General features: G+C 34.5%; 2 protein-coding genes across 2 annotated transcripts; both read right to left on the bottom strand.

Annotated features, from left to right (window-relative positions):
• Window positions 1-285: 285 nt before the first annotated feature.
• Window positions 286-930, bottom strand: LOC131618782 (uncharacterized). The gene is made up of 2 exons (XM_058889942.1): window positions 475-930; window positions 286-357 (listed from the first exon to the last, which is right to left on the bottom strand). The coding sequence occupies exons 1-2, from the start codon at window positions 928-930 to the stop codon at window positions 286-288; spliced, it is 528 nt and encodes a 175-aa protein (XP_058745925.1).
• Window positions 931-1,011: 81 nt separating this feature from the next.
• Window positions 1,012-2,480, bottom strand: LOC131618781 (uncharacterized). The gene is made up of 2 exons (XM_058889941.1): window positions 2,251-2,480; window positions 1,012-2,140 (listed from the first exon to the last, which is right to left on the bottom strand). Exons 1-2 carry the CDS (start codon window positions 2,478-2,480, stop codon window positions 1,012-1,014), a joined length of 1,359 nt encoding a protein of 452 aa, XP_058745924.1.
• Window positions 2,481-14,905: the final 12,425 nt, after the last annotated feature.

Genomic DNA, 14,905 nt, shown 5'->3' with positions numbered 1-14,905 from the left:
ATAGAATATCTTAAGTTTTACTTTTCTCTCTCCCTAAATAACTCCCAATTCGTACTGACTTTTCATATTCAAAAGATAAGCCCCCTTCTCATGACAAGTGGCAACAAATTAAAAGAACAAATTCTGCATCGCAGTGTTTGCGGGGCAAACACCTGTTTGCGGGGTAATCACTGAGTTTCTTTTGCCACATCATATGCAATTCAAAATTGAACTTGGTCAACACTCATCAGTTGGCGGGGCCAAGGTTGTTTGCGGGGAGAACTGGCTTTATCAGCACTTCTTTTGCTAATCCAAGTCTTCATGTAATTTCTCTTCATTTCCTATGATCTTCAAACCTTTTCCAAAAACACTACAAAACTAACAAACATGTGGAATAACTATTCAATTATATCCAAAACTAACACAATTGCAAAATTATTAAATTGTATGAATAAAAGTGTGATTCATGAAAGGTCTTCCAAGTATCAATGGTACATCACGATCCTCTTCCATGTCTACTACCACAAAATCAACCGGGAATAAAAAATTTTCCACCTTAACTAGCATATCTTGAGCAACTCCATAAGGTGAAGTAAGCGATTTATCAGGTAGTTGTAACGTCATTCGGGTGGGCTTCATCTCAATATTTCCCAATCTCTTGATGATAGACAACGAAATTAAATTAATGCTTGAGCCCAAATCAATCAAACTGTTACCTATGTAATGACCTCCAATTGTAACTAGCAAAGTGACACGTCCTGGATCGGCTTCTTTCTTTGGTAATGTATTTTGAATTATGGCACTACAACGAGCATCAAGTAGAATAGTCTCCTCGTCCGAATACCTCTTTTTCTTGGTGAGAATATCCTTCATGAATTTTGCATATTTTGTCATTTGTTCTAATGCTTCGGGAAATGGAATATTAACTTGGAGTTGTTTGAATATATCCATAAACCTAGCATGCTGCCTTGCATTATCCTTCTTTGACTTGGCATGTGGGTATGGTAAGTGTTGGGATGGGATTGTGCTTGTTTATTCATCTCTCTTTTTATTCATCTTCACTTTTTTGTTATTTTTCTCACTTTCTTCTTTTTCTTTTCTCGCTTTTTCAACTAATTCTTCGTCCATCTTCTGTTCACTCTTTTCTCCCTCATTTTTAACTATCACTTCCTCCTCTTCATCTTCAACTATTACTTCCTCCTTATCTTCCACTATAACCTCTTCATTTACACCACTATTCACCTCTTTCCCACTTCTTGTAACAATGGCTTTGCAATGCTCCTTTGGATTGGTTTGGGTGTTGGCAGAAAAGGATGCTCCCGGTTGTTGCTCGGACAATTGCTTTGAAAGTTGACCCACTTGATTTTCTAAATTCTTGATGGCTGCTTCATTGCTCTTTTGATTCGCCATGGATGCTTGCATGAATTGTGTGAGAGTATCTTCCAACTTTGAGCTTCCACCTTGAGATTGTTGAGGTTGTTGGTGTGGATTTTGATAAGGGCTTTGTTGATGGTAGTTGTGATTGTTGAATCTTGATTGTTGATATCCTTGATTATTTCGTTGGTAAGGATTGTTGTGAGGTGGAGGTTGCCTTTGGGAGCCTTGGTTTTGATTGTTGACATTATTCACTTCTTCACCATTGGGAGGAGGATAAAAACCAGTCGGATTATCTCCATTACAAAGTTCACAAGCTGCCACATGGTGCCTAGTTTGAGATCCTTGAATCTCTTTCATTTGCTGCGGAAGTTTGGTCATTTGTTGTGTGAGTAACTCCACTTGCTGTGAAAGAAGCTTGTTTTGCGCAAGAATAGCATCATTGGTGTTCAATTCGAGAACTACCGCTTTCCTTTGCGAAGGACTTCTATCATGTTGACTTTGAAGGTCATTGAGTGCCATCCGGTCAATTACAGTTGTTGCTTCTTCCGCACTTTTAGACATAAGAGAACCACCCGCGATAGCATCCAAAATTGTTTTATGCACCGGTTGAAGACCATTTCGGAATAAATGAATTTGCGTGAGCTCATCAAAACCGTGGCCTTTGCATTTTCTTAACATGGACTTGAATCTTTCCCACGCTTCATTAAGAGATTCATTGCTTCCTTGAGTGAATACCGCAATTGTCGTTTTGGCTTCCATAATCGGGATTGAGGAAAATATCTTTCTACAAATTTTTCTTCCAATAGATTCCAATCCGTCATCACATTTGGTAATTGATCAAGATACCATTCTTTGGCTTTCCCCATTAATGAATGTGGAAATAGCCTTTTGAACAATGATTCTTCATTCGCCGCATCAACTCCCGTTGAACCCACAATCTCATAAAATTTGGTGAGATGTGCGAAAGGATCTTCTTGATCCATTCCAGTGAATGGATTTGCATAAACAAGTTGAAGGATTCCGGAGTTCATCTCCGTATTTGCTCCACCTTGAGCATTGCGTGCAAATTGGGCAGTGCGTCTTGGACTATTGGCGGACATTTCGGTTGGAACAACACCCGCCATGTCTCCTTCAAAAGTATCTACAACTACTTCTTCAATTTGACTGTTAGAAGAAGTAGATGACTCTTCTCTTTGTTGCCTCTCTTTGGCCAATTTCCTTCTTCTTCTTGCTTTGCTATTGAGCTTTCGGAGTGTTCTTTCAATTTCGGGATCGAATTGAAATTGTTCTTCGGTAGTGTAATACGGTGAGCTGACTTTTTTTTTGAAATGTCGCGGATAGCAAGAGTCGCCACCGACTTTTATTTTATCCAATATTTAGAAAGGCTAAAAGAATAGTAAAAGACCTTAAAAAGATTTTGAGTTCGGGGGGTAAGTTATACAAAGGGAAGGTGTAAAGCACCCTTTGTATCCATGGGCTCTTAATTGCTTAGCGCACTTGTTTGTTTTGAAATGTTTGAAAAGGAGGTGTGAAAAGAAATTTGAATAAGAACTTTAGCTTGTAAATAAGCGTAGTCTTTTTGAATTTGATTAGAAAAAAGAGTGTGAAAAGAGTTTTGAATCTGAATTTGAAGAAGAGCAGGCAATTAAAAAGCAATTACCCTTAAGTTCTATAAAAAATGTTCTTTTAGCTTTTCAGGGCGAAAGGGTCTATCCGTACCATGAGAGGGCAGGAAGTCTTTCAATTGGATGTTAAGGGTCATCGAGAAAAGTATTGTTCACCATAAGACTGTCCCTTGCCATAAAGAGGGCAGGTAGTCTAAGGGAAGGATATAATAGTCATTAATCTTTTTAGGCATCAGGCGAGGATACCTTAGCAATCAGGACGATCATCTTTATAAGGCAACCTCAAGGGAGTTTCAATAACTTTAAAGGCAACATTGCTTTAGGTATCCTCGGAATCGAGGGACTTGACTATTTTTAGGCAACAAAATTAAGGCAACAAGGCAGCAAATGATAAGGCAACAGGCAACAAGAAAGGGTTACCCTAAAGGTGCGTGGGTGCACAATCTTGTGGTTAACTTCGATGATATTTATCTTGTAAATTAGTGATCTAGGTTCAGTTAATAGTCTTGCACTCCCTAAATTACTAACCATGGCAGAAGATAAAACAGTTAAAATCCTACGCTATTACAATAAACACCTGCGGGGATGGGGGAATTAAAAGGCGGAAAAATAAACCTAATCTATTACAATAAAACCCTTATAAGGTAGCAGAAAAATAAAGGTAGAAAAAGACAGGGCAATAATTAATTTGCATATCTTGAATGCCTTGATCTTCCTCGAACCCTTGATTGACTCTGAACATCTGAGAATTAAACGGAAAATAACAGGGGTGAGTGTAGAACAGACTCATTAACTAGTGAGGCAAACCCTAATTTTTATAAGGCAAAAATAAAAATAAAAATAAAAATAAAAATATTATTAAACAAGCAAAGGATTAGAAACTTAGCTTTTCGATTGGTATGGCGCGTGGCCGAAGGATTTTGGTTGCTTTTGAAAATTAGCCACGAAGAAGAAAAATGCGTTAGTGCATTAAAGTTCTCAACAATTATAACGTGGCAGATCAAAAATTAAAACAGTAATAATTGAGGCAAACAAGAAAGGGTAAGGCAAAAACAAACCCTGAAAGGGAAAAAAATAACAAATCAATAAACAAAGGCCAGTCGACCGTATAAGGCAAACAACATAATTTTTATCAACAATTATAGATAAAATTATGAAAAAAACCGAGTTTTTGATTAAAATAAATAATTATATTATAAGAAAATAATTTTAGTAAATGCTAAAGAGATTTAGAGAAATATTTAAATAAAAAGAGAAAAAGAAAATAAATAAAAGAAGAATTATGTAATTTTAAAAAAATAAATAAAAAGAGTTAGAAAACTTAGCTGGGCGTGGGATTCTGTGTGGCAGCTTATTGAGGTGCATGGTAGGCTGCAAATTAGTGGCCTTTAGATCTGGCTCTCTGGAGATCTAAGGGTAGGGACTTGAGGTTGTACGATACACCTGCCTGAGCGAGGAACGCATGATCTGGGATAATCAATTTTTAGAAAACTAATGGTCTGGGGAAGATTCGATCCCCAGTCTTTATGGTTTTAACCACGCTTCCCTTGCCAATCCAGCTATGTTAGTCAGTTATTAGTAATATTCATCAAATAAAATAAATAAAGTCAATAAAGTTAGTGGTGGAATCAAAAGAAAAGTCAGAATGGGTCCCACTTATCTATACGCAGCCAATAAGCATAAGAGAGAGAGAGAGAGAGAATGGACTGGTTTGACTGGCCACTCATAATTCTGCGCGCGCTTCCCAAGGCTTTTAAATTTCAAACCAACGAATGGTAGCCTGCGACATTACTTCATCTTCAACCTTTCCCTTGAAGGATTTCCTACGGATTCTATTACGGTATTGGACGCGAAAGTACCTGCGAATTTTCCTTGGAATTCTGCAAACAACGAAAAATGCATTGAATCAACGTTAGCCAAATAAAAAGAGTGCCCAGATCCACATAAGAACTTCCCCTGAATTCATTGGTGTGTCCGTTTTGTTTATTAGAGGACTGCATCATGCAAACTGAAACCTACAAAATCCATGCCCTAGCCATGGTGTTTCTTATTCCTTGCGTCAAAGCTTGGCTCCATCGATCCAGACCTCTTCTAAACGTGCCCATGAACTCGTATACATACACAAATCACGTTAAAAAGCAAGGGAAAGTGCAATACAAAATTCACAAAATATGAATGAATATGTGAAGATTAGAATACATGTTATTGTTGTTATGGAAGCTTAATAAACATGCATACTTACTCCATATTACCTTAGAGATTGAATGGAATGGATGGAAAGCCTTGAAACTCTTTGAAACAAAAATTCACGCTTGCACTTGGTTTTTGAGAAATTTTGCCAACTTTGTGAACCCTATTTTCTCTCCTTTTCCCTCTTAATTCCGTGCCCCCTAGGTTTGGTTAGGTTTAGATATATATAGAGAGGAGATTAGGTCAAATATTTGGAGAGAAATCCAATCTTTTTATGACATGGAAATATGCAAATTTTTTATTAAAAATCAAATCTTAATATTGCTATTTTGATCAATCTTCTCCAATCACCTTGGCCATGATTTAAATTGAATATTGGATTCACAAAAATAAACCAAAATCAAATCTTTTGTGACTTTACTATTTTATTTAATTTAAATTGAATTTAGGTGATTAAATTCAAGAATAAAATAAATAATAATAAAAATGGGTGGAAAGGTATATGGGTCGTGGATCATGCTAGGAATAGGTTTAGAATCAAAGGTTTAGTCCCATTAAGCAAAAAACTTTAAATTCATCACTTTGACCTCCATGCATTTTCTCAAAATCATCCAACTTGTGCAAGCCATATCTCGTTCAATATTTATCATATGGAAGTGATCTAGGACTTTTTGGAAAGCCCAAGATGTCCTCTACAAGTCACTTTGGAACATATTTTTCATTTGGAGATTTTATCTTGATGATATAGCTCCTGACACAAAACAGCTTTTTTGCGAGCTTCTAGAAGGACCTGTAATGTTTTGGCTCATATCTCTCAAATGAAGCATTTTTGGCCTTGGCATGTTAGAGACAAAATTGTAGAGAATTAAATTTCCTTCAAATTGAGCTTTGGATGGAAAATTTATGATGTTCCATGTAAGAGTTATGGCTGGTCAAAGTTCAGTTGACTTTCTCCTAAGAAAACCCTAATTTAGAAACTTTTGAATTTGTTGATTTCTGATCTTTTCTTGATGAACCATGATCAATCCTTGATAAAATGGTGAATGATACTTCATAGTGAGGATGTTGACCAAAAATCAGAAGTTTTGATTGTGGTTTGACCATAGTTTGACTTTTAGGTCAACCAGTCGATTATTGATCGTTTGGGCCATTGAGTGAGCAATCTTTTGAATCAGAGCTTGAAACTTGGCATGAGGATCCTTTGAAGCATTTGAGAGAACATGAAGTCAACTCGAGGTATCAAAAGTTGATTTTACTTTGATAAATACAAAACCCTAGTTTAGAGGCTATTGTTTAGGAGGGAGAATGCATGCTTCCTGCCTGTGTATCTTTGAGCATTTGAAAGTCAGATGGACTGAAATATGAATAAATATGATGGGAAAATTTTTGGGTATGACAGGTAGCTTTTTCTCGCATGCACAAGAATCTATAAAACTAACAAACCAAGTGAAACGCAAGAGTAATATTAATAAAGTAACCAAACTTAAAACAATGAACTATTGCAATGCTTGCAATATCAAACGCCAACCCCAGGCAACAGCGCCAATTTGTTGAATATTATATTCAAGGCAAATATTTTTGTATCGTATCCACAGAGATTGGGTGATATTACCGCCGTTCTATAGTTACTATCGCTTTAAGTTCAAATTGTAACAAAGTTGGTTTGAGTTGAGTTTCTATTTTTCTAATCAAAATATAAAATGAGCAATATAAAAGGACTTGATTTAATAATAAAAGAGTGACAAGATTGGTTTGGTTTCACAACCCCTATCTTCCATGTGACTTTAACACCAAATGCATAACTTCAATAGTGGTGAAATGCTCTAGTATCCTCCCAACAATGTTTATGTCTAAACAAAGTTGTGAAAGTTAATATATTAATCTTTAGATGATCTCTCACTCTAACTATAAATATACTAATCTTGATTGTTTGATACAAATAGAAAAGTGGCAAATAAATCTATCTCTAGCATTTATTCACTACTTGATAAAATGTTGTAGACCAAGACTTAAAATATATTTCTCAATCATAAATCAAATCGAATTATAAAATATAAAACAACAACATTCATCCATTTCAATACCAATGAAGTTCATACAAATGTGCTAGAGAAAATACATAGTTAACAAGGATAGCTACTACCTCCAATCTTGTCAAAGTGGGATTTAGCTACTCATCACCATGGTTGACAGCAAAAGATATGGAGAAGAAACTATGAGCATCAATCTCTCACAAAGTTGCAAACTTTTCTCTCCCAAAACCCTAGCCTCAATGTTTTGTTCACAATGAATAGAATATCTTAAGTTTCACTTTTCTCTCTCCCTAAATAACCCCCAATTCGTACTGACTTTTCATATTCAAAAGATAAGGCCCTTCTCATGACAAGTGGCAACAAATTAAAAGAACAAATTCTGCATCGCAGTGTTTGCGGGGCAAACACCTGTTTGCAGGGCAATCACTGAGTTTCTTTTGCCATATCATATGCAATTCAAAATTAAACTTGGTCAACACTCATCAGTTGGCGGGGCCAAGGTTGTTTGCGAGGCAAATTGGCTTTATCACCACTTCTTTTGCTAATCCAAGTCTTCATGTAATTCCTCTTCATTTCCTATGATCTTAAAACCTTTTCCAAAAACACTACAAAACTAACAAACATGTGAAGTAACTATTCAATTAAATCTAAAACTAACACAATTAAATCCAATGGTGTCCTAAAGAGGTGTGCCCAGATTGTAGGTTTGAATGTGGGACTGTTGGTACTATTCGTGAGAATGGCAAGATTCTGTTGGCCCTTGGGGGCGGTAGTGCCCACCCTATTATTCTCCATAAAATAAAAGTAGGGCGCTGATGAGGCTTATTTGTGTAGTCTGCTTCTGGTTCTGTAGTACTTAGAATAAAAATGAAGCTATAGTTCATTTCACATGATTATTCATCCAAGATATCCTCACATAAGAAATAGAAATTAAACTCACGATTTCTCAAAGTGTAAGTCAAGTCAACTCATTATCAACTTAGGAAATTTTTTTTAGAGTTTATCAATTCAAGGGTGTGTTAATTTTTTCGGAAGTCCTTTGTAGATTAGTCTTAGTTTAATTATGGAAAAACAAATAGAGACCCTATGTGATCATAGTTTAACCATTATAAGTATTTTATGAGACCCTATTTAGACACATGTTAAATGTGAAAATTTTGAAATTCTGAGCTGTAGCCCGTCTAGCACGACCTCAAAGACGGTCTTATTTATCATATTTCTTTAAATATATAATTTCAAATAAATTTTTAGTAAATATTATTAGAAGTTTGTTTCTAATAACCGATTTAGAAATGGTAAATAATTGGTCACTGTTGAGATTGATTTAGAGATTGATTTCTTAGAAATATTTACCAACTTTTAGATGGTTAATAAATCATTTGCATAATCATTTTGATAATTAAGAAAATGTCATCATAAAAATGTCGTGTTTCTAAGTTTTGATTCCCAATTCTTTATCAATTCTATTATATATATTAAACAATTCCTCAATATAATAGAGTATATTTTCTAAAATTCACCACTTTTCAAAAGACAAAATTTCGTATTGAGTTTCTATTTGAGATCACAAGTTCAAATTTTAACAAAAGGTATAAACTTAACAACTATTTACATACAAATTATTTTCATAGAACTTATGGAACACTATTTCTATCTTTATTGTAATTATTTTTAAACTATAAAAATAGTAGAAAAGAAATTTTAAGATATCTTTTTAATATAATTATTTCACTAAAACAATTTTAGATTCTATTTATTTAAAATTTTAAAAGTTATGTACTTTTTCATTATATTACTTACAACAAACAATACTTTTAGGAGAAGTCTATTGTTGGTTTTAAACTTTATTTTAAAATCACATTTCAAAAATTGAAATAGAGTATAATACATATATCACTTCTATCCATCTTATATATATTAAAATAGACTTCAATATATTTACGACATGCAACCAATTTTGCCACAACACTCATATTTATATGTGGCATCTTCTAAAATTTATTTTCATTTTTCAAAAGTAAAAATCACATAGCGTCTCTACTTGAAGTCATGGGTTCAAATTCTTAAAAATGCAAATAATATATGGGTTAATAGTAGTTTACCTCCCTGTAATATGAGCGAGTTTCGGTTTACCCCCCTACCGTTGCCAAAGGCAGGTTTTGGCAACGGTTTTTTTGAAAAAACCATTGCCAAAAGGTAGGGAGGGGGGAAAAGCAAAATTCATTAATATTACAGGGGGCTGAACTACTATTAACCCATAATATATTAATCTAATAACTATTACAACCTAAAAATAATCGATAAAAAATTTTAAGATATTTTTTCAATATAATGTCACTAAATTAATGTTAGTTTCTTTTAATTTAAAATCTTAAAAGTTATAGTAATTATTTATCATACTACTTATAATGCCACATCACTACTATTTATATGTGACATCTTCTCAAACTTATCTTCATTTTTTTTCAAAAGTCAAAATCACATATAGTCTCTACTTCAAGTTATGGGTTCAAATTGTTAAAAAAAAACATATATATATATATATATATATATATATATATATATATATATATATATATATATATATATATATATATATATATATATATATATATATATATATATATATATATATTAACCTAATAACTACTTACATACTTTCATTAATCTTATTAAATAATATTTCTATTTTTCTTGCAATGACTTTTTAATTAAAAATTAAAAAAGTGAAAATGTATATTAACATATTAACTACTTACATATTCTCATAAAACTTATAAAACAATACTTTTATTTTTCTTGCAATTATTTTTTAATTAATAAAAAAAAATACATGTGTTTTTCTTCTAATAATATATCTAAAATAATTTTTGCTTCTTTTAAAAAAAAAAACAAAAACAAAAAGTTATACTACTCTTTCATTATACTATTTACAACAAATAATACTCATATGGTAAGCCAATTGTTAGTTTTAACATTTGATATTAAAATCACTTTGCAAAAACTCAAATACAATATAATACATATATCATTAACATATTCGGGATTCAATTACGATATTTTATTCTTATTATAAGAAATATGTGAGGGTAATAGTGTAGTTTTCATGATGTCAAAACATTGTGAATCAACTACAACTTAAGTGGAATCATAGAAACCAAGCAAATGCAACAAAGACAAGTATTTTTGGCTACAAGGCACTAATAGGTCGACTCATAAACACTATAGGTCGACCTACTGCAAGCATTTTCTGAAAAATTCTATGTAAGGACTGAATGCGTCGACGCATTATATCTTCAGGTCGACGCATGGAACATTGGTGTTATCTCGGGTATGCGCACGCCGACTCTTCAAGTCGACGCATCAACTTTTGGGTGATTCAAGTGCAAGAGCAAAATGCGTCGACGCAATGAAGGAATAGGTTGACGCATGGCATTTTGAGGAACTCACGGGAATGCGGGCGCTGACCCTTCAGGTCGACGCAAGTGTCATACTTTGCTTATTTTCAAGTGAAATACCTTCCATAGGTCGACTTATGCAGGGGAGCAGGTCGACCTGTCGCTTCTCAAACTGGTTTTCTGCTGTTTTCAAATTGGCCTATGCATTGTGTATGGTATAAATACTCAAATGATCATTCTCAAGCATTTTAACAAGAAACGTGAAATATATACTCAAGCTTCTTCTCATCTTCATCCTTTCGCTTATTGATCGAAAATCACACATAATCATCTTTTTTGATCGGAGTAAGGAATGTGTGTTGATAAGGTTCGACGGTAGACATTTGTCTTGTTCGAGATTCGACGGTAGACATTTATCTTGTTCGAGTGAAGATTGTTGAGGGTGTTTCTTGTATAAAACCTTAGGGTTTTTCCTTCTTCATCAAAGATTTTGTTCGAAGGTTTTTGACGATCGATTTGCTTTGGAAATCATTTCAGCCGTGCATAAGGGATTGAGGGATTGAAGATCCGCTCAACAAACTTGCTACAACCGTAGGATTGAGAAAGGAGCGACCAGGGTCTTGATCGGTGAAGATCATTGACATTGACTTGATTCAACTTGAATCAAGGGGAGGATCGAATTGTATTCAATTTTACTGCATGTGTGTATTGGTGATTGCTACTTTCTATCCTTGTTAAACATTTTGCAATCAAATAAAACTTTCCTAATTTCATTTGAAATTAGGGGCAGACGTACTCCTGCGAGGACGATAGAGGAACTGCCTTAACAACTCTCGTGTTCCTTATCGCTTTTTCTTTTATCTTGTTTCTATTTATTTTCGTTTATTTCCATTGTTGAGCAAAAACCAAGGTTTGGTAAATATCGATCACCAAGTGTTCGATAAAATTACTCAAACAATTTTTCATTCAAATTTTAGAGAAAACGTTCATTGTGAGTAATATACCATCTAGTGTGCAATTAAAACAATTGATATATTCGTTAAAAACGTAATTCGTTATTCTACATTTTTCATCCATTCTGTTTAGTGCACATATCCAGTCCCCGATAACGTAATCGCTATTAGACGATTAAGTGATTCAGGGAAGTCACGTTTCAAAAGCTAAAATTTTCTTAAGTCGGAAAAAGGTGGTCTATTCACCCCCTCTAGACCATTCCTATCGTCTAACAAGTGGTATCACGAGCTCCGGTTCATTCTAGTGCTTGATATAACTTTTTAGAAAATGGAGAGCGGTCAAAAAGGGGCGTATAATAAAGCGCCTATTTTCAGCGGAGAAAACTATAGTTATTGGAAAGACTGTATGTGCATTCATATCAACTCCGTTGATAGAAAAATATGGGATGTCATCGTCAATGATCCTATGGCTATCACTATAACCAACGATGTAGGCATCACTAGACCTAAACCTCAAGCACAATGGGATGGAAAAGATGAAAAGAATTACGGGTATGATTGGAAAGCTAGAAACATGATTATAGCTTCCTTAGGGGTAGATGAGTATTTTCGTGTGTCGCATTGCCAAACGGCTTAGGCAATGTGGGATGCATTACAAGTCGCCCATGAAGGAACTAATGATGTTAAGCTAGCTAGAATCAATACCTTAACGCAAGAGTTTGATCTCTTTCATATGAAGCAAGGTGAAACCATTGCGGATATGCAAAAGAGATTTTCTCACATTATCAATCGTTTACACACTTTGGGACATATTACTCCCAATGTCGTAGCTACTAACAAAGTTTTGAGATGTCTTAGTAGGGAATGGCAACCTAAGGTCACAGCAATCAAAGAAGCCAACGATCTCTCTACATTGGATCTCACGGCTCTATTTGGAAAGCTAGAAGAACATGAGCAAGATCTCATGAATCTAAACAAACACGAAAAGAAAGAAAAGAAAGAAAAGTCAAAGGATACCGAAAAGAAGTCTATTGCTCTAAAGGCTTCAAGTTCTAAGTCATCCACCAAAGATACGTGTGATAGTGAATCTAGTGACGAAGATGATAGTCTGGATGAAGATATGGGATTGTTCGTGAGAAGATACAATAAATATCTTCGAAAGAATGAAATTAAGCACTCGGACAAGAATCTAGTTGATTATAGACGTCAATCAAAGGCTAACAAGCAAGATGAGTATAAGAAGACTAAACCTAGAGGATCTTGTTTCAATTGCGGTAAACTGGGTCACTACAAACCGGATTGCCTTTCGCTAAAGAAAGATAAGACAAAGAGTAAACCTCAAAAGAAGCAAACAAAAGGAAGAAGAGCCTATATCGCTTGGGAAAGTGATAGTGACTCATCTAGCAAAGAAAGCTCAAGCAATGAAGAGGAAACCGTCAACCTATGTCTCATGGCACATCAAAATAAGCAAAAGATTGTGAGTCATGACAAATACATTAATGTTGATGCTATGTCTTATTTTGAATTAAAGCATGCCTTTGATACTTTGCATCATGAAGCTAAGGAAGCATTTCAACGCTTAGCTTCAAATAAAAGAATTTTCAAATACCTTGAGAAGAAAGTTTCCGATTCCGAAAAGGAATTAGAAACTCTCAAGGAATCTATGATCAAAAGTATCAAAGACACAAGAGTTGTTGACAAGAGTCCTTGGTTTAGATGGGGAGGATGTGAAACTTGTCACATTTGGCAAAAAGAAGTTAAAACTATCAAAGCCAAATTTGACAAGGCTTCACAACCAAAAATCACATATGCTATTGATTGATCACATTTCAAAAATAGTATGATAAATCCATATCAACGATACACTTATGTGATAAAAGATCAATCTAGCAAACATGATGACCATTCAAACTCAAGATGTCTATATTGTTGCAAAAGGGGGCATACCATTAAAAAATGTCGCTTTAGGAGATTCTTGGTTCCCAAAGGAATTTTCAAATGGACTCCCAAGAGAAACCTTTGTTTCACTCACACACAAGGACCCAATGAAAATTGGGTACCTATTTCCCTTGTTTAAAATTGTAGGTGGAATGTCTTGAGACATCCGAGAGAAGATGGTTTCTAGATAGCGGATGCTCAAGACATATGACGGGTGACTTATCTTTATTCTATGAATTTGTGGCTAATAAGAAAGGATTTGTGACCTATGGTGATAACAACAAGGGAGCAATACTCGATAAAGGTAGTGTAGGTAATCCCTCTTCTACTACTATCTCTGACGTCCTTCTAGTTGAGGGCCTTAAACACAATCTTATTAGTATCAGTCAATTATGCGACAAAGGATACTCGGTATCATTTTCTAAAGAAAGTTGCATAATTAGAAATGATGACAAGAAAGATGATGCGTTCAAAGGCCTGATGGTATATAATGTATAGATGCTTGACCTAAATGATGTTTCCTTGATTGAAGCCAAATGTCTAGCATCTATGAGTGAAGACTCATGGCTTTGGCATAGACGTTTAGCTCACGTCAACTTTGATTTGCTCAATAAAATCGTCTCAAAAGATTTAGTATCTGGTCTACCTAAAATAAAGTTTTCCAAAGATCACTTATGTGATGCGTGCCAAATGGGGAAGCAAACGAGGATCTCTTGTAAATCTAAAAACACTATTTCAACTACAAGACCTCTTGAACTTCTTCATATGGACCTCTTTGGACCATCTAGAATAAAAAGTCTAGGTGGAAACTATTATAGGTTTGTCATAGTTGATGATTTCTCTAGGTATTATTGGACGATTTTCTTAGCAAACAAAAGTGACACCTTCTCCGCGTTTGAGAAATTTACCAAGTTATTCCAAAATAAATTGAACATTAACATAGTATCCATCCGAAGTGATCATGGGGGTGAGTTTGAAAATCATCTCTTTGAAGAGTTTTGTGGCAATCATGGCATTAATCATAATTTCTCCGCACCACGAACTCCCCAACAAAATGGAGTAGTGGAACGTAAAAATCGTGTGTTGGAAGAACTTGGGAGAACTATGATTAATGAACATGGGCATCCAAAATACTTTTGGGCCGATGCCATAAATACGGCTTGTTATGTTTTAAATAGGATCTTGATACGACCTATTCTAAACAAAACACCGTATGAACTCTTGAAAGGAAGAAAACCAAACATTTCTCACCTTCATGTATTTGGATGTAAGTTTTTTGTTCTAAATAATGGAAAGGAAAATCTTGGCAAGTTTGATGCAAAAGCAGATGAGGGTATCTTTCTAGGATATGCTCAATCTAGTAAAGCTTATAGAGTATACAACAAAAGGTTACATATTGTTGAAGAGTCCGT

Source organism: Vicia villosa, linkage group LG7 (assembly GCF_029867415.1).
Source record: "Vicia villosa cultivar HV-30 ecotype Madison, WI linkage group LG7, Vvil1.0, whole genome shotgun sequence".
Taxonomy (NCBI): domain Eukaryota; kingdom Viridiplantae; phylum Streptophyta; class Magnoliopsida; order Fabales; family Fabaceae; genus Vicia; species Vicia villosa.
The sequence above is the reverse complement of the archived record's forward strand: the minus strand, read 5'-3'. Positions and strand labels throughout refer to the sequence as shown.